The sequence below is a fragment of the Hypomesus transpacificus genome, chromosome 18, assembly GCF_021917145.1.
Source record: "Hypomesus transpacificus isolate Combined female chromosome 18, fHypTra1, whole genome shotgun sequence".
Taxonomy (NCBI): Eukaryota; Metazoa; Chordata; class Actinopteri; order Osmeriformes; family Osmeridae; genus Hypomesus; species Hypomesus transpacificus.
The window spans coordinates 11,576,481-11,596,067 of record NC_061077.1 but is presented as its reverse complement, the minus strand read 5'-3'; the positions used below and the strand labels follow the sequence as shown (position 1 = coordinate 11,596,067).

At 47.9% G+C, this 19,587-nt stretch overlaps 1 protein-coding gene across 1 annotated transcript; it reads right to left on the bottom strand.

Moving 5' to 3' along the window:
* Nucleotides 1–590: 590 nt before the first annotated feature.
* Nucleotides 591–14,988, bottom strand: LOC124480994 (monocarboxylate transporter 1-like). The gene is made up of 5 exons (XM_047040717.1): nucleotides 14,883–14,988; nucleotides 7,651–7,951; nucleotides 4,270–4,413; nucleotides 3,234–4,067; nucleotides 591–3,032 (listed from the first exon to the last, which is right to left on the bottom strand). Exons 2-5 carry the CDS (start codon nucleotides 7,865–7,867, stop codon nucleotides 2,707–2,709), a joined length of 1,521 nt encoding a protein of 506 aa, XP_046896673.1. The 5' UTR covers nucleotides 7,868–7,951; nucleotides 14,883–14,988; the 3' UTR covers nucleotides 591–2,706.
* Between the last annotated feature and the right edge of the window lie 4,599 nt (nucleotides 14,989–19,587).

The following is a 19,587-nucleotide window of genomic DNA, read 5'->3' as shown; positions in this document are numbered from 1 at the left end:
AGTATTATTGATGTTTGTTATCGGTATCATTCAGATAAAGGCATTGCAGAAAGGTATCAGCTGAACTAGAGAACACGTGTGTGGAAGTAGTTTTCTATGGATGCACCATTTCTACATAAGAATACAGCTTCATTCTAAAACCCTGATCTTCCTCTATGGCTCCTGTATCAAGTACTGTCATCACTCGTGGAGTGAACCAAGGAGGGAGTCCTCAGTGTCAGCTTGAACACATGTTCTGGATGACCAGCTCAGTTGGAACTGTCCCAAGCCACCTCATGTTGCTTTGATCCCTTCTGATGGCATGTGACAATGAGTGCACGCAACACCAGCTTTGTCAGAACCAGGCCCATCCCTTAAGCCCCATCCCCACTGCACCTGGGAACATCATTTTTGGAAGATGTGAGAAAAATACTAGTCCAATCAGTGGACACACTTGGGTTCCGTAATTGGTCAAATTTCTATTGTGCATTTAAAAGGGGAAAGGGTAATAACCAATCCAAGATTCAGAAACAAAATCATCCTGCATGTTCACCTCCCTCTCCCTTTATCTGCAAGAAAATACAAAACACACAATTTCAAGTGACACTGTGTTCCGTTTACAAATGGTTTAATTTCTTCACTGTTCATAGAAACAGGACATCATAATTACAGTCATCCCTGACACCATTGCCAGATACCTCTAGTACAAATTGTTACACTAAAATATTATTTCCTTCTGAATTCTACATTATTTGACTCCCCAAACATGTTGAAGCCAATGTGTGCTGCAGCAGAGTCCCCTCCTCCCAGGAAGGCTGTCCTCCCTGCATGCAGACGCCTGCCTCCACACCCCTCCCCTCCTGTCCCCACCCTCACATCCAGGGGCTCTCAAATGATTGGACTGTTGGCAGTCTAACACTTAATTCCATAGGCTACAAATATGAAAGAAAAAAAAACATGAATCATAGAAATCTGACAGGGCAGATCCCAACATGTGTGTCTGAGGCGGTGTCTGAGGCGGTCACAGGAGGAATGGAAGGCTGCAGCTGAACCCCACGTGAGCCTGGCCACGTCTCTCAGAGTAGGTCACAGGTGCCAGATACCGGGCCACGCTGTCAAGCTTTACAGCTCTCCTCTGAACTGCTCACTAAAGTGAGTCCTTCTAGACGAAATACATGATATGCTTCCTTTTGTTGATTTGTCTGAAATGTCTACATTCAGTAATTGGCTGCTATGCAAAAATGAACTGATACATAGAAATGCCCTTCATGGTCATATCATAGACATATAGTCAAGTCAATTTCATAGCATTTTAGTCGGTTTTGTATTAGAGTGTGGCTGTGGGTGTTTGTCTGACCATACAAGTATAAAGTGCACAGCAGCAACACGAAAAAGGCTTTCCTCGTTATGGAGTGAAACATTCCTATGGCGTGAGAAAGCAGACTCCTCCTGGGAGACCTCGTATAACACTGTCAGATGCTGGTCTGAGCTGGTCCAATCACGGCCATTACACCAGGTGGAATACCATTAAAACGAGCCTACCGAAAAAAGAAACGCCCTTCGTATTTCTACAAAGATAAAAAGCTGGACTGCCTCTGTACTGCTTCTCTCCCATATCAAATCTTCACACATTTCAAAAAGGCTGTTTTTAGAAGAAAAGAAAACGAGCGTTGTTAGAGTAAAAAATAAAAAAAAGATTAAAACCATTTGCTGGGAAAGTTCTAGAGCGTTAGAGAGGGCTTAGGAGTGCTGAGAGCCAACGGCTCACTGGAGAACGTCTCCAGCACAAGGACACCAGAGGTGTGCTGATCACTGAGCTGACTGTACACTAGCACCACAGGAAGAAAAATACCTACACTAAGGAGCACCAAAACTAAACTGTACACACACACACACAGGTAGCTGCACTCTTTCAGGAGGTCCCCCATTAAATAAACATGTTTCAATCAATACTAGTGTTCCTCTCATCCTCAGTGTAGATGGTTAAATCCCACCAGATATACACAGAAAGAGACAGGAGGGGGGGTGCTACCGATTCCAATAATACTGTGAGCAGCGGAGGAATGAAGGACCACGTGGTGCATCTGATCTGTGAGGCTCGAGAGCCGTGATCACTCGGGCTCAAGCGTGGATTCACACATTCTAAAATGGGTTTCGTACCAAACAAATACTTTTTTCTTTTTCTTTTTTTATAACACCTATATCACCTAAAAACAGAGATCAAACTGCCTCTCTGCACAGCTCCCTTCATCCAGGCTTCCGGAGTATCAACAACCAGATGAAGCCTAGCCACACAGGGCTAGCAAGCGTGTGAACTTGTGTCTCCAGAGTCACGTACATCTCTTGAGGACTGAGAGCGTGTGTGTGTGAGTGTGTGTGTGTGTGTGTGTGGGGGGGGGGTGAAAAACTGAAAAGCAAAGATGGGTGTGCACCTTTTTGAAAAACTCCGGACCAAAGACCCTGAGATAAATCCTAAACATTGTTGTTAGCGACGCAACAACACCACTTCCAAACACTGGGGGGGGAACCTGTGTCTTGTAATACCAAGGCAGGTTTGTGAGGGTGTGAGTACATACAGAAATATATCTGGCTGGCTGGCTCGAGTTTACGTGTATGACCCGTTTTTGTTTGCATGAGCTCCTGTTTGTCGTTCGTCTGGAGTGTGTGTGTGTGTGTGTGTGCGTGCTGGCGTGTGTGTCCAGGGCCATGTGTCTCAGGTCCGTGCCCCTACAGGACTGTGTCCTCATCCATCTTGGAGACATTTGCCATCGCGATGGTAGCCTGGCCGTTTTCTCCCTCTGCCCCTCCATCCTTTTTCTTCTTCTCCTTCTCCTCCTCCTCCTCCTCCTTGGAAGGACTGGGGGCCTCCAGCATGGCCGTGCACTCCTCCTTGGGCTCCTCCCTCTCTCTCTTCTCCTCCTCCTTCCGCTCCTTGTCCAGCAGACGGTAGTTGAGGCCCATGCCCCCGAAGAGGAACACGCTGGAGATAATGAGGATGATGCCACAGCTCATGTACGTGTAGTCGTAGCTCTGGTATGTATCATAGAAGCGGCCTGGAGAGAGAGGGAGAGGGAGAGCGACACAAAACAAGTCAGTCGTTCTCTCTCCAAGAGGGGTTGTAAACAATCGGTGCATCGACAGTGAGTCAACCTAAGATGACAACACTGGGAAACCTTCATCTAGAACAGGTGGACTTAAGAGACTAGCTGGCAGCAGTTTATGGTTCCATTGGAAACACCCCCCTACTCACTCACCCAGTAGTGGTGGTCCCAGCAGCACAGGGCCGCACTCCACGATGGTGACCAACCCCACGGCGGAGGAGAACCTCTGGGGGCCCACCAGGTCCATCAGGGTCTCGAACAGCACGGCGCTCAGCCAGCCGAACCCAAAGCCAAAGAAAATGGCGTACACCACGAAGCCCATGTAGTCCACGGAGATCGGCGCCAGCACGTGACACACGCCGTTGTACAGGACGGACGCCGCGAAGAAGTACTGGATGCGCGGCCGGACCCACTTGGTGTTGGCCAGCAGGCCCATGGAGGGCCGGGCCACCATGTCCACGAAGCCCATCACGGACAGCAGGAAGGCGGCCTTCTCCTTGGCGATGTCCTTGCTCTTGGCGTAGTTGGAGAGGAAGACGAGGGGCGAGAAGAGGCCGAAGAACATGATGAAGTTGCCCAGCAGGTAGAGCAGGAAGCCCCGGTGCTTGAACAGCGTCAGGTCGATCACGCCGTTGATCCGCTCCAGCACCGTGCGCTTGGGCGCTGCCGCCGCCGCCTCCTTCTCCTTCTCCGCCGCCGCCTCGCCCAGCTCGGTGGCGTCGCCCTGGGACTTGGCGGGCTGGGGGTCGGGGCCCAGGGGCCTCATGAGGGAGCCGGCCACGCAGCAGTTGAGCAGCAGGCCCCCCAGGATGAGGAAGCTGCCCCGCCAGCCAAACTGGTCGAAGAACCAGCTGTTGAGGGGCGCCAGCGTGGACAGGAACACGGGGCTGCCCGCCATGGCTATGCCGTTGGCGATGGGCCGCCGCTTGAAGAAGTATTTGCCGATCATGGTGAGGGCCGGGTTCAGGTTGAAGGCCAAGCCCAGACCTGGGGTGAGAGGAGAGGAGGTGAAGAGGAGGAGATAAAAGACATGGGCGACAGAAGCAGTGACAGAGAAGTTGAACAAAGTGAACGCAAAGCCTGTCATTGAGTCCCAAGTGAGGACAGCTTGATGCATCACTCAACCTAAATATGACTCATCTTTCTTAATGCCAGAGAGTGTGAGTCCATCGTTCAGGTCGCCACTCACCTCCCACCACACCGATGAAGAAGTAGAGCTGCTCCACGCTGTTGCAGAAGGAAGCAGCTATGAGCCCCGAGCCCGACAGACAGCCTCCCACCATTATGACTGGTCGACTGCCAAACTTGTTCACCAGGATACTGCTGATTGGACCTGGAGATAGAAGCAGGGGGGGGGGGGGGTGTTAGCAAGAGTTTCCCCATAGAGCTTTTAATAGGTGGATCTCTCCCTCTCCCCACCAGCAGGTGGGGCTGTGGTGCCAGACTACAGACAGGACAGGTGCAGAAGTGGAGCCCAGGGGCACATGAGAGACCCGAGGCCAGAGCCAAGGACATTCCACTGGAAACCAAGACTAGGAGAGAGAACAGGGGAGGAGGAGGAGGGGGGGTTGTACACACGCTTCTGTTGGCGTGTCAGCCAGGACACCTCTGAATGAACCCGCAGCAGATTGCTGAAACGTTCAGTTTATCTTAATTTCCAGAGGGGACATTTAGATACAGTATACAAGCACATAATATAAACAGTCAACCCCATACAATCATGACAAACACATCCAAGTAATTGTATGTATCCCTACTACCATTACCAAAAATGTAAACTCCTTATAGCTGAGGGATAAATTATTATTTTAAACGATGGGTAGATATGACTGGGTAAACACCAACAGTCTGTCTGAATATTCTAACACTCTTCCTCCCTAGACACATAATCCAACTTGACAGCTGAAGAGCTACTGGCAACATGGTCTGGAGGCGTAGTGTGTGTGTGTGTGTGTGTGTGTGTGTGCGCGTGTGTGTGTACACAAGTGTGTGCCATTGTGTAGCTAATTACACAAAGAGGATTTCCAGCAGGAGGGATAGAAAACTTCAGCAACAGACATTTAAGTCTATTCCCAAACCTTTGAGTGAACATTCCAGAAACCTTGTTGTTATTCAACAGGCATCTCTTTATTCACACTGTCTGAACTTCCTCTCGCAGTGGCTCAGGGAGACCTTCATGACCAAACACAGAACTGACAGAGCCGTGTCACACCAGAGAGACTCTGGCACAGGCAGCAGGGGCTTTTCAGAAAGCAGGTTTAACATAGCCCGAGTTCAAACCACAACTCGGGGTTGACTGGCTGAACTGGAGTTGGCCGTTTCCGAACAGGTGGTAAAAATGTGTTCAGACAACTCTTTGAGTCTTCAAAAGCTTGAGGGCCCAAACTGCCGTCTCCTCATGAGGCCCTACATCATATGAGGACTGAGAATATTAACACTGTCGAGACACTCCCCCATCTGGCAGCACTGGCCTGCTGTGTTGCCATGTTGTTGTCATGGAGTGTGAGAGGACCACATCGGCACACAGAGCGACCTCTGAACTTGGAATTGGAGCTGCCTGGGGCCACATAAAGACTACATACCGAAGATGTATGTGTACGGACACACACAGTTCTCAGTAAAGTCTCTCAGAAGATACTACATTCCTTTTTCTGAGGGAAGGGATGAGACACATGCACAGACGCACACAGGGACACAAATAAGCCGTGACAGTCTTTGTTGAGGTCTGGGGGGGGGGGACAAAGGCGGCTGTGATTAATGCTCTCTGGAGATATTATATAAACGATTGCACCCCCTCTCCCCCTCCCTTCGGTCCCTTCTTGTGAAAGAGATAACAGAGGGGAGGGGGGGGGGGGGGGGGGGGGGCAGAGCGTGAAGAGAACAGAATGGTTCTGGCAGAACACGGCCCGCACCAGAGAACAGAGATGACCAGTGAGGCCCTGCGGCAGAGAGGAAACCATGTATCAGAGCCAGGGTCTTCTCCATGCCGAGTCACAGGCCATTAGTGCAGAGGACCTAGAATAGGCCCAGCCTTCACGGGAGGAAGATCTTTCAGAACTGTGATCTGTCGCATCTGATAGTTCTGAAGGAACATCACTGGAAATCAGCTCTTCTACCAGGTAAAGCTTGAGATACAATTCTGTGTATGGATATACGAGACACTGAACCGTACACAAGCATGACCAACACGAGATTTCCTGAGGAGGAAATGACGGCTGGCCAAAAAACCCCAAAAAGTTGTGAGAACTTTTTTCCATATATATCCGAAGTCTCCTTCCCATCTCTTTATTCTCTTCTCAGGTTGCCTTCAGCCGGGTGCCTCAAGCAGAGGAGCCAAAATTCCTCAACGTAAATACCTCTCCATGGAGTTAAGTCAACAAGTAAAACACTAAGTTAAGCCGTATTTAACATCTTCACCCCCCCCCCCCCCCCACTGCTTTCCTGGGCATACTGCCAAGACTGCCTCCATCTTATCTCACCAACGCTCAGCATTTTCTGTGTTTATTAAAACTGCAGACGTAAGAAGTGTCAGAGAGAAGTGCCAGACAGAGAGATAAAGAGATTAAGAGGAGGAGGTCTGATGAGTGTTCCACAAAGTGCAACCGTGACAGGGCTGGACTTGCCACTGCACTCCAGGACAGGCCAGGTCAAGCAGACCATTAACGGAGGTCGTTGAGACGGTTAAATGTGTGACTTCCCTACATGAACGGGACCGTAACAGGACCATGCGGTCGCCAGGCGCTGGTCAGGGTCCACAGTCCAGGTTCACAACAAAGCTCAGAAGGGCGTGTGCCAGTCAGCAGGCAGGTCCTAGAGCCTTCTAGAGTGTCGACTGTTTTGAGATGGCATATTTCTCTTATCTGTCCTTCAGTTTTAAAAAGGGGGCCACGACAAGCACTTGAGATGCATCCTTTGGCTTTTGCCTTTAGAAATGGTTCTGTTGTTCTTCTCGTCACCAAGGGCTTGGGTTGCAGAACCCCATTGGCTGGCTCCTCTGTTATCTGAGCTATGCGTGAGTGTGTGTATATATATATATATATATATACACACTCACGCATAGCTCAGATCAGCCTTCTATTCAGAGATGGGGAAACAAACGACTCTTCCCACCACATGCATACATATATATATGTATGCATGTGGTGGGAAGAGTCGTTTGTTTCCCCATCTCTGAATAGAAGGCTGGTGTTGGAATGGAACTAGGTCAGTGACTCACTAGGGCTCCTCCTCCTTAGTTCCTGATTCTCCCTCCCTCTCCGCAGAGCCCCTCCCTCTCCTCCCTCTCAGTGGGGGGCTGACTGAGGCAGCAGGGTGCACTCAGACGGAGGTGAAGGAGATGGAGGAATGCTACTTTTCCTCTGGCGTCGGTGGAGCAGCACAGAGATAAGAGCTCAAAATAACACACACACCGTAAACTCACCTCCCGCGTAAACACACACACACACAATGTCCACACCTCCTGCGTACACACACACACACACACACAACGTCCACACCTCCTGCGTGCACACACACACACACAACGTCCACACCTCCTGTGTCCACACACACCCACACAGAGCGTACTCACCTCCTGCGTACATGACGGCCAGCATGATGGAGGAGATCCAGGACACCTGGCTGGGCGTGGCGTTGAATATCACCTCGATCTCCTTGAAGAAGACGGTGATGGACTTGGGGAAGGCGTAGGAGAAGCCGATGGAGATGAAGGCCCCGGCCACCACCGCCCAGCCCCAGCCCCCCTCTGGGGGGGTGTACCCTACCGGCCCGCCCACCGCTGGAGCCATGACTGGAGACAACCGCTACGCTGGGATGTGGACACGCTCCCCTCTCACGTACACACACACACGGGTTCAGGAGACACTCTGGACCTGGGAGAGGAAGATGGGGGCGGGGGGGGGGGGGGGAGGGGGAGAAAGACATATAAATACTTCTCCGTGGAATTGCTTTGCCAAGACGATGGCATTAAGAAGAGCATGCGATTTCCTTTACGTGCGTGTCCTGAACATGCCAACACTCCAGGAGGAGGGGGGGGGGGGGGGGGGGGGTCCTGCTAAACTAAAAAAGGTCCACCGGCCTCCACTCCAGTCCCCAAGCACTTTACATACCAGGAATAGAGCCAACGAGCTCGGCTAAGAAACGGCTCCCTTTAAAACCTACAAAAAAGGGCACCGGGGCGGTCGGTACTTTGTAGAAAAGCTCTCATCGAGTCAGCCCATGTATAGGAAACCTTGCGTTGCAGCAAGGTGTGGGTGAGAAGCCTTGGGTTCTGTCTGAGCACCAAAGGCCCTCGTCTCCACAGCCTGCCCTGCACACGGCCTCCTCTAGATCATTAGCTAGTGATCCCGCCGTGTGCTACAGAACTGGTTAACCACCAGGTATCAGCAATTACAACAGCTATCACACAAAGGACTTTGAAACACCCCTCGGGTGTTCAACAAGATACTAAGGAGCTTGTGTTGTAATGGGTATGTCATGTCTCCCGGGTTCTGAGAAGCAGTGTGGACTGGGAGGCAGAGCGGTCAACTCCTCCTGGTCTACATAGCTGTGTCATGTGAGACCCCCTCGAAATGAAAGCAGCACATTTTGTCCTGTGCCGCGGTTACGGAGCGAGGGTGTGTATTACACACACACACACACACACAGATGTGCACACGTGACTTGAAGGGGCTAGATTGACATTACATGCAAATCTGTAAACGGGTTACAGCTTGATGAAAATAAAAATAAACCTGAATTGGTGTCACGTGTCATGTTGCGGACTCTTTGATAAGCTAGCATCCCTTCCCACAGAGTCTGTCTGGATGGAGAGATTGCACCATCGTTCCTAGGAACGATTTCCCAAAAACTTCCACCCACAATCCTACACAAGACATGAGTCAAAGCTTTGTGTAATCCAGAAATCATTGTGACGCCACATTTTGGACAAACCCTGGCTTTCACCAGACAAAAATGCCGGCTGGCTGATAAAGAGCAATTCCACAGCTCTGTCTGGAGAGAGAAAATCTCAGTTTTTAAAAGCCGGCAAAAGCAACTGCTCTGTAGCAGGATGTCTTCCTCGTGAGTTGACAAGGCCTGGAAACAAGTTGACCTGTACCCATGTTTCAGCTTCACGCCCAGAACAGTAGGACAGTGAAGCTCAGACAGTGAAGTGAAACAGTGAAGGTCGAAATTGTTTTAACTTGGGGTGGTAGCTTTCTCCTGAAAAAACCCTTTTACATAAAGCCCTGTTCGAAGCCTCTGGTGTCATAGCTAAAGCCCTGTTCGAAGCCTCTGGTGTCATAGCTAAAGCCCTGTTCGAAGCCTCTGGTGTCATAGCTAAAGCCCTGTTCGAAGCCTCTGGTGTCATAGCTAAAGCCCTGTTCGAAGCCTCTGGTGTCATAGCTAAAGCCCTGTTCGAAGCCTCTGGTGTCATAGCTAAAGCCCTGTTCGAAGCCTCTGGTGTCATAGCTAAAGCCCTGTTCGAAGCCTCTGGTGTCATAGCTAAAGCCCTGTTCGAAGCCTCTGGTGTCATAGCTAAAGCCCTGTTCGAAGCCTCTGGTGTCATAGCTAAAGCCCTGTTCGAAGCCTCTGGTGTCATAGCTAAAGCCCTGTTCGAAGCCTCTGGTGTCATAGCTAAAGCCCTGTTCGAAGCCTCTGGTGTCATAGCTAAAGCCCTGTTCGAAGCCTCTGGTGTCATAGCTAAAGCCCTGTTCGAAGCCTCTGGTGTCATAGCTAAAGCCCTGTTCGAAGCCTCTGGTGTCATAGCTAAAGCCCTGTTCGAAGCCTCTGGTGTCATAGCTAAAGCCCTGTTCGAAGCCTCTGGTGTCATAGCTAAAGCCCTGTTCGAAGCCTCTGGTGTCATAGCTAAAGCCCTGTTCGAAGCCTCTGGTGTCATAGCTAAAGCCCTGTTCGAAGCCTCTGGTGTCATAGCTAAAGCCCTGTTCGAAGCCTCTGGTGTCATAGCTAAAGCCCTGTTCGAAGCCTCTGGTGTCATAGCTAAAGCCCTGTTCGAAGCCTCTGGTGTCATAGCTAAAGCCCTGTTCGAAGCCTCTGGTGTCATAGCTAAAGCCCTGTTCGAAGCCTCTGGTGTCATAGCTAAAGCCCTGTTCGAAGCCTCTGGTGTCATAGCTGAAGCCCTGTTCGAAGCCTCTGGTGTCATAGCTAAAGCCCTGTTCGAAGCCTCTGGTGTCATAGCTGAAGCCCTGTTCGAAGCCTCTGGTGTCATAGCTAAAGCCCTGTTCGAAGCCTCTGGTGTCATAGCTAAAGCCCTGTTCGAAGCCTCTGGTGTCATAGCTAAAGCCCTGTTCGAAGCCTCTGGTGTCATAGCTAAAGCCCTGTTCGAAGCCTCTGGTGTCATAGCTAAAGCCCTGTTCGAAGCCTCTGGTGTCATAGCTAAAGCCCTGTTCGAAGCCTCTGGTGTCATAGCTAAAGCCCTGTTCGAAGCCTCTGGTGTCATAGCTAAAGCCCTGTTCGAAGCCTCTGGTGTCATAGCTAAAGCCCTGTTCGAAGCCTCTGGTGTCATAGCTAAAGCCCTGTTCGAAGCCTCTGGTGTCATAGCTAAAGCCCTGTTCGAAGCCTCTGGTGTCATAGCTAAAGCCCTGTTCGAAGCCTCTGGTGTCATAGCTAAAGCCCTGTTCGAAGCCTCTGGTGTCATAGCTAAAGCCCTGTTCGAAGCCTCTGGTGTCATAGCTAAAGCCCTGTTCGAAGCCTCTGGTGTCATAGCTAAAGCCCTGTTCGAAGCCTCTGGTGTCATAGCTAAAGCCCTGTTCGAAGCCTCTGGTGTCATAGCTAAAGCCCTGTTCGAAGCCTCTGGTGTCATAGCTAAAGTGAAAAACAAGTACTGACAACTGACAACTTCAGGAGCACATAACCCTGGGCTGTAGAAGCGAACGCGCACACCCTCACGTACGCACACAGACCCAAGGCCCACACATTGCACGCCTGTTTCACTTCCCTAATGACACAGGGCCTAAGCCAGCCTCAACCAACGCACGTCCTGCCCTCTCAGTCTGCAGCGCTGACTCATCATTCAGTCTCTATTGCAGCGTGTTGGTATCAGAGGGAGAGTATATCAGCATTGTGCTTGACATTTGTGCTACTGCTAGCTGAGCTGGTTCACAGCTCTGTAGAAACCCCCCATTCTCACTACAAAACAAGTTAAACTAGCCTCAAGCCTCTTCAAACCATTGGTAGTGTGGTGTGGCTAACCTCTACCTTTGGCATGTAAACTTGGTCCATAGCCAAGAGGAGATAGGAGTCACAATGCTACAATATAATAACGCTAAAGGTAACCTTCTCTGTGTGTTACTGTCAACAAACTACTGTGGAAAGACAGCCCATATCTTACTGCCTAGCTTTTCCTTGTTGCTACAAACTAACTCACTAGAGCATTAAGGTCATTTTCACCAGCCACAACATTGCTCTTTGTATGTTTGGGCTCAATCGCCTTACTGGTACTACAAACTGGTTTATTAGACCACTAATAAGGGCTATACAGTCTGAGCAGTCTCTTTCACACACATACCACAACCATCAATCCTGTACTAAGAGCAGGATGTGTCATTTCACCTCTGGCTCAATCACTACTAAGGCTCCAAGCGTGGCCTGACGATCAGCTTCAGGAATGCCATGACTACGAGTTTCCCAATAAAGGTCATTTCCTTCCTTGTTCCTCCAGATAAGTCCCATACCGCCAATGAGAGGTATGGATATTTACACATCAGCAAAGTTTAATCTGGTCAACCGGATGCATGGGAACAGTCGAGCCTTGTCAGCAGATGACTGTTCTTTTTAGCGTCTCATTCTCTGTTAGAAGCCTGGAGGTCACCTGAGGGTCACCCCTCTGTTGTGGCTCTCTCACCGCCATGATTTACAGTCCAGCTCTGTCCTACAGCATCTTTACTGCTGGGAACATAATGAACCACGTGTCCTGCTGTGTCCTCTCCACAGGGGGCTGATGTCAAGGCCACACACACACACGTTCCTTTAAGGCTGATGCTAAGTCCACTGGTAGAATACCAGCATGACCAGCAGTGTCGGTGTCCGAGTGTGTGCACTACTTGTCCTCCTTGTACCTGAAGACATGCCAAATGAACCCCACAACTCGTAGACGTCACAGGTTGTTTTTGGACTGGCCTCTCAGCCTGGCTTGCGGTCAAACCTCCCTGACAGACTGATGGCCAGAGAACCTGAGACTGCACACCAGAGCCCCCCACATGACACAGGAAAAGGGTTTCTAATAAACTGACGTCTGGGTGTGTGTGTGTGACCTGAGTCTGGGCTTGTGGGACCACTGGGTGCTGCCTGTCAGTGTGTGTGTGTGTGTGTGTGTGTGTGTGTGTGACCTGAGTCTGGGCTTGTGGGACCACTGGGTGCTGGCTGTCTGTGTGTGTGTGTGTGTGACCTGAGTCTGGGCTTGTGGGACCACTGGGTGCTGGCTGTCTGTGTGTGTGTGTGTGTGTGACCTGAGTCTGGGCTTGTGGGACCACTGGGTGCTGGCTGTCTGTGTGTGTGTGTGTGACCTGAGTCTGGGCTTGTGGGACCACTGGGTGCTGGCTGTCTGTGTGTGTGTGTGTGTGTGTGTGTGTGTGTGTGTGTGTGTGACCTGAGTCTGGGCTTGTGGGACCACTGGGTGCTGGCTGTCTGTGTGTGTGTGTGACCTGAGTCTGGGCTTGTGGGACCACTGGGTGCTGGCTGTCTGTGTGTGTGTGTGTGTGACCTGAGTCTGGGCTTGTGGGACCACTGGGTGCTGGCTGTCTGTGTGTGAACAAGCAACCCAGAGAAGGGGGACACTCATGGGGCCATTATCAATGAGGCCATTCAGCAACACAGTAAGGTACATATCCTACCACAACTACCAAAAACACTCAGCCTCTGGTTGTAGGCTGAAGCTTATTCACCAAACGGCGCAAGATACCTTACATTTCAAATGAAAGCAAAAAAATAAAAATAAAAATTCAAACCCTGCAAAAAAGGGGCAGAAGGGGGAGGGAGGGAGGAAGGGGGGGGGGGGGGAGTCTCTCCATTCCACAGCCCAGTGTGAACCAGAGATGTGAAAGGCACGAGAGACAGAGACAGAGAAAGTGTAAACATGTAGCCTAGATAAAAGGGAGGAAGCCACCAGCTACAATCTGTCCTTTCCTTGAAGAAAGGAGAGGGACAGTGTGAGGGAGCAAGTGAGAGCCAACAACTGCACCGGCACACCCTCTTGATTCCTGTCAAATCACTTCAAAACTTCCCAGCCTGTCAACTAAAGTGCCATCACAAACTGTTCTACCAAAATGCGGATAATACCTTCAGCTTATCGCTAATGACCACTTAAACTGCCACGGCTTACTGATGTTTCCTCTGCTTATCCCACATCTTTCTCTCATACAGCCTCCATCTTACACACACACACACACAATCTCACAGCAGCTACAAAGAAACTGTTGTCGGCCTTCCATTGGTATGTGAATGTTGTCCAATGCCCTCTCAGGTGAGCTAATGAGAGAAAACATGCTGAAACACAAAAGGAGAGTTCCCCCATGTTATAGTCCATGCCAATGGCACAGTTACCCTCATGGTTCTAGTACCACCGTCCACCATGCCCTACAAACATTATATTCGAGATATATAGTATAACCGATTGACTTTACAGTGTCTGAGCTGGCAGCATTGCTATAGTTAACCTATTCTACGTTAATGTCAGTGCTGTTGCACACAATTGCAATTCTGCATTATTTTTGCACGTTAATCAGCTAAGTGAATTGCCATTTCCAGAGAATTGTTAAGGGGCATTCAATGATTCCTGGCGAACTGTGAGTCATTTCCACCAGTACTAACAGGATGGAAGGTGTCGCAGCAACTACCTGAGCATGGAGTAAAGTGCGTCTGCTATCTGTATATTTAGGAAGTTTCACTTATTTAAGCTCAGCATAAATGTAAATGATGTTCTGTGTACTTATATGTTATGTTATGCCAGGTGCTTGCGTTGTCTTGTCTTTCAGTCTTTCAGAATTTCAGTGCCCAGTCTGACCTTGTGTTGTTCTGTGTACCTGACAAATAAAATACATGAACTAGAGCACACTCGAAGTCACCGACAACGGGTTTCACCTAGAAGTTGGATCAAAGTCTACAACGGAAAATGTACGTGGATCTTATATCTTGTTGGTCCTCATTGATGAACTCCATGATCAACGATCGAGACAGGCGCTTCAGTATAGATCCGGTTTATAATGTGATGGAAGGGATAGCTCGTGTACAACATCTTTCAATTCCATGCTACGCTGGCAGGTAAGCAGCGCCACAGGCGGCTACAGACACTTGCTTGGGACAAAGACATTTCAAGTTGGTACTTAACAAATGCCAGATCCTTTTCATTCATTCATGCAGTAGTAACTCCCCACCCCCAACCAGTATTGTCCGTATCCCGACAACCTCAAAAACGACCAATTGTTATTGGTAGCAGGGAAAGTGACCAGCTAGCTGGCTGCTACTACTGCAATATATTTGCCACGGCCGATTAAGTACAGCATGAGGTTAAAAAAAAGCGGAACATGTGGAAAGTATTTGACTATATCTGGGTCTGTCACACCCATATTAAAATCAAGCCTCTACACTCTTCTGTGTGTACGCTACTACAGAAGGTTTCTAGCTAATCCATTTTCTGATCATGCCCAGCACGCAACTTCAGCTAGCTAGTTACTAACGAGAGATGCTGTCGACACCGATTCAGGTTTCTCTCTATGGACAAAGACTCGAGACTTGCATACCCAACAGTGGAAACTCATGTATCTTTGTTAGATAGTAGAATGTGCGTTGGTTGAGTCCCATACTCACCACAATATGTGAAATTCAGACTCAGTAACGGCTCGTGTCCGGGATGTCCTTGTGCTTGATAATGGTTAAACGTGTGTATCGCAAGGTACCACATTGGGGAACTTCTATAATGGAACGCCGCATTCGCGCGTGCGCACAACCCCGCCCACTCCAACCGGAGGAATCCGCACTGGTCGTATATAAGATCAAATCATTTAAGCATGTGATTAGCCATGCGACACAGATTTGAGCAAGCGAGTTAGTAGTTGCACAGAAAAATATATTGATGTAGTGTGGTGTCCTTGGGTGGCCTTAGTAATTCAGCATCTCAGTAACTTAATGAGTTGCTCCTTTCCAGCAGTCCTTTTCTTCCAATGTATTTTAGGACCTTGTGAAAATGACATGGAGCTGTTATGTCGAGTCTCTTACACTTTCATCTGGACTAAAATATCATAAACAAGCAGACATGCCACATCCAGCCATGCAACACAGAGAAAGAATGAACTTTTAGCTTCTCCCTGGAGGCCAGCCAAATGTCCTGACTGGCTTACCGTTCCCCTCCACAGTGCTCCTGTGTGATCATTGTAACCATGAGTAACCACTCTCTTCTACTGCCAGTTTCCAGACGATGGCTTGTGAAGGGGGGTTTGGCACAGTGATGTGACAGGTTCTCATTTGTGTTCTACTAATGAGCAAAGAGAGAGAGAGAGAGAGAGAGAGAGAGAGGAAAATAGGATAGTTGACAAATTCTAGTATAGGACTAACATTTAGAAACATGACAGTACAGGCCTAGTCCTACACACCTGACTCCTATAATGAATGTCAATCAAGTCGTTGCGTTGCTTCACAAACACCCTTTTTGCACCAGTTTGCCTCAGTATTTGTCCAGCTTTGCACAGCCCCACTGCAGAGGGGTAAAGGCTGTCCATGGGGCTTCCTGACAAAATAAACAGCTTGAGAGAGATGAGGAAACACACTTCTGTTTTGCTGCCTCACCCTCGGCCTCTGGTGGAGAGGAGCAGCTCACCCTGCTGACCCACAGCTGACAAGAACAACCAGGAGGATCCCAGAGAAGTGGATCACAGGGAGAGAGAAGGAGGGCTCGTATTGGAAAAGGGGAGCGATGTTTGGAAAGATGGGAATGGGAGGGAAAACAGAGCAAGATAGGCAGGGGACCGAGGGCTGAAAGTAAAAGCCATCTTTTTTATGAAACACTGCTGGTGTTTGCTGACATGGTACTGTTGTTATAGTGGATGCTTCGGATGGGTGGATCCCATTCATTTGAGCCACGTTTTCTTTCAATGAAACAACACGTTAAAAAAACCCATGGCTACTTAGGTTTAGAGTTGAGATTTCATACAACTACAAAGCCTTGCAACTCCAAACACATTTCAGTGAGTTGGGTGATTAAGACTTTTTCTTGGTCCTGCTAGGTATTTTATGAGGATCAGACAAACTTTGAGACCATAAACTGTTGGTTGTGTGTGTTTACAGCTTGTGGGCAAGGTCTCAGAGATGTTCAGAGTCCAGATGCTGGAACGTACAATCGTCAAGTTCCATCAAAGTAAGACTAAATAACGTGTCATGCTTTCTCTCTCTCGCAGGGATCACGCATAGAAGTGAGTGCACCCGGTGGATCTGTGGATGTGCACCAACCAACGCCTGGAGTACAACAAATCGAATACTCAGGAACTGAATCAAACATCTCTGTGCTCTGCCCTCTAAGAAAACACCTGCTACTACTAAAACACCACATATATTCAGCTGAATACCTCATGAAAAACAGATTGGTTACCCACGGCATGGATAATATTTGACTTAACACCAAGACCAGATTCACCAAACATTCCCCACTGCTTTCACAATACAGAGCACAAGTATGACAGAGATCAAAAAGGGTTTTTAGTAAGTACAGTTTTACACCATGTTGTCAAAAATGTTGTATTTTGTATGATTCTGTTTCATCTAAGAGCAGGTGTTGGCCTTGCCATCTGGAGCATCAATCCAGGTGCATCCACCTTCATCCACCATCACTACCTAACCCTCACCACACACACAAAGAAACACGCAAACGCACACACACACAAATGCACACTTTCAAGTACACACACTGTGTCTCTCGCTTTCATTTGTCGGTAAGTTGCTTCATGTCCTGTCCGTTCAATGACAGGGTGCGCGTGTATGCTTGTGTCAGTCATGTTTGAGTTGGAATCAGGAACACACAGCTGTCTTGATGGCAATGGAGCAACGTCATTTTCCAAAACAATGGAGCGACTGTACAGGAGAGGCAGCGTGACTGGTGTTATGTGAACAGTGGTTGGATGCTACATAGGGGGGCTGCGGGTTATAGTCATCCACGCACACACATATGGAATTCTTACATAAGAGGAGAACACGTCTGATGCTTGTTAGGCACATGCTCAAGTCCTCCCCCATCCGCTATAGTGAAACCTCCTGCCATAACCTCCTGCGAGTGGAACCTTCCACTGAGCATTTTACACTGCTGAAAGAGAGACACGTCAATGGTCCATGTTCAACAATGCATTGCATTCTTTAGACTTAGCCTATGCACCTTTCATCAACTGTTTTTCCTGTTTTTTATAACTATATGACAGACACACACACAAAATACGAGAGTCGTCATTATGTCCAGTAAAGGGGAGGGTCCAACTTCTCCACCTCTACTGTAATTGGAGGAAAAGCATGGGCGTGCGGAACATGTGGCTTTAATTTTACGGTTTTGGGAGGCCTTTTTAGGAAGTTTGAAGGAAGTAGAGTGAAAGAAGATTTTGAGGAAAGGCCTAAATAGTGAGAGGTTCCCTGACTTTGGAGATGGTGTAGGCTTGAAAGAAAAAGATCAAACTTAATGACAAACAATGGCTGAACAATGGCTGAATTAGTGCAGATCTAATGAACTATACAACCTTCTTGTGGGACACTTGATGATTATATGCTAAGAAAGGAGGGTCGAATTCCCTCTCCTGTGAGAACAATGGAACTAAATTGCTCTCTTCACACTGTCTGGCCACACCCTCTGGCTGGTGGTTTCAAGAGTGGGAGAGGAAGGTGAATTGAGGAAGACTCCAAAATGATCATTAGAATATGTGTTACTGTAAATATGGTTGGGAGCAGCTTTTATTGTAAAGTTTGACAGACTTGTGTGGCTTAGTCTTCTAATCATATTTTAGGATCGTTGTATGCTTTGAGTTTTGTAGATAGCAGACCAATTGTGACTAGTCTTCTAAAGGTGTCTCAGCTGACCCTGTCTCCACTGAGCTGATGATGGGCCTGTTTCTATGTGTTTACTATCAGACCCCTGCCTCTTGGTGTCCAAAAGCTTGTGTCCCCAATTGTTGAATGAAAAGGTTAGGTGTTACATTTATATTTAAGTGTATTAATCTATCTGACATTTGCATCCACTGCAGAATACAGACAATAGAGTAAATGCAGCAGATTACCAGCAGGACAGCCGTGAGTGCCAAGGAGAGCAGAACAACAGCAACATCCTAACTCCTCTAAAACGTACTTTTCGGTAAAACATCCCAATTTAGCAAGTGCTACCGGTGTTACTACAGATATGTAAGAAAATGTGTACACAATTAATTTTATTAATATGTAATATACAAGCTACCACATGGAAGGTGTGATTTTGTATTGACTTTATTTCACTGTCACAGTGAGTCCCTAGACACTGATACTTTTTGCATTTTGATCAAATATAATATTATCTTGCATGCAAAGTTTAGTTCGGAATACTCTGAGATAACTGAATACACATCCGATTCTGAGTAGTAGAGAAGCCCATGATGAAGGAGTTGTCTCTTGATGAAGGGGTCGTCTCTGAATCACAATCAGTAACTTAGCTCATGGCCTCACTTCTTTATCTCTTTCCATTTCCTGAACAGGAAATATACAAATAAGGATATCCATTTAAAGCTGCATACACCTGCCTCCTATGAACGAGCACACATCATAGCAGAATCATGTTTATTAACAAAACTCTTATAATCAGTAACAATCTCATAATCATTGACATCAGCAAGATAGAAACAGCTGACCCAAATCTTCAATGTTAATAAATGAATGTCTAATGCCTAATGGAGACATAAACATGTTGGCATCAACATGTTGCTTTTGAGTCTAACTTTCTGAACTTTGAGACTTATTAATTCACTCTAATTGTGTAATTCTATTTTTAAGTCTAATTGTAACAAATGGTTTTCAGAAATGTTAAGACATTGAAGAAATGAATCCCTAAAAGGGTTTTAAACATCCCCAGAAATCCATTGGTGGTTGATGTAAAGACATAAGGCCCAGCAATTTCACAGTAATATATCACTGAATTATATTATTTACAGTAGATTGTGAAGAGCAGAGGCTGTGGTGAATCTCTTAATCAGTGCCAATTCAAAGGGAGGGGTTTATCCATGTAAAGGGGGGTTCATTCAAGGACACAGGAAACATAAATATTAATGGTATTATTAGGGTTGGCTGAATTAAATGAACCTAGGTGGTGAATACAAATTGGAATGTTGTGACAAGATCAAATAATAGAATTGAACAGTAGTGAATTGATACAAAACATCAATCAGTTTATCGCCACATTCAGAAGGTACTTTTCTCTTGGGCATTTGTAGTGTGTGGGCAAATGGCATGACTCCCAATGCAGATGTGAATTAGTTAGATTTGATGCACTTGTCCTGGTACATGGGAGATGGCATGACAC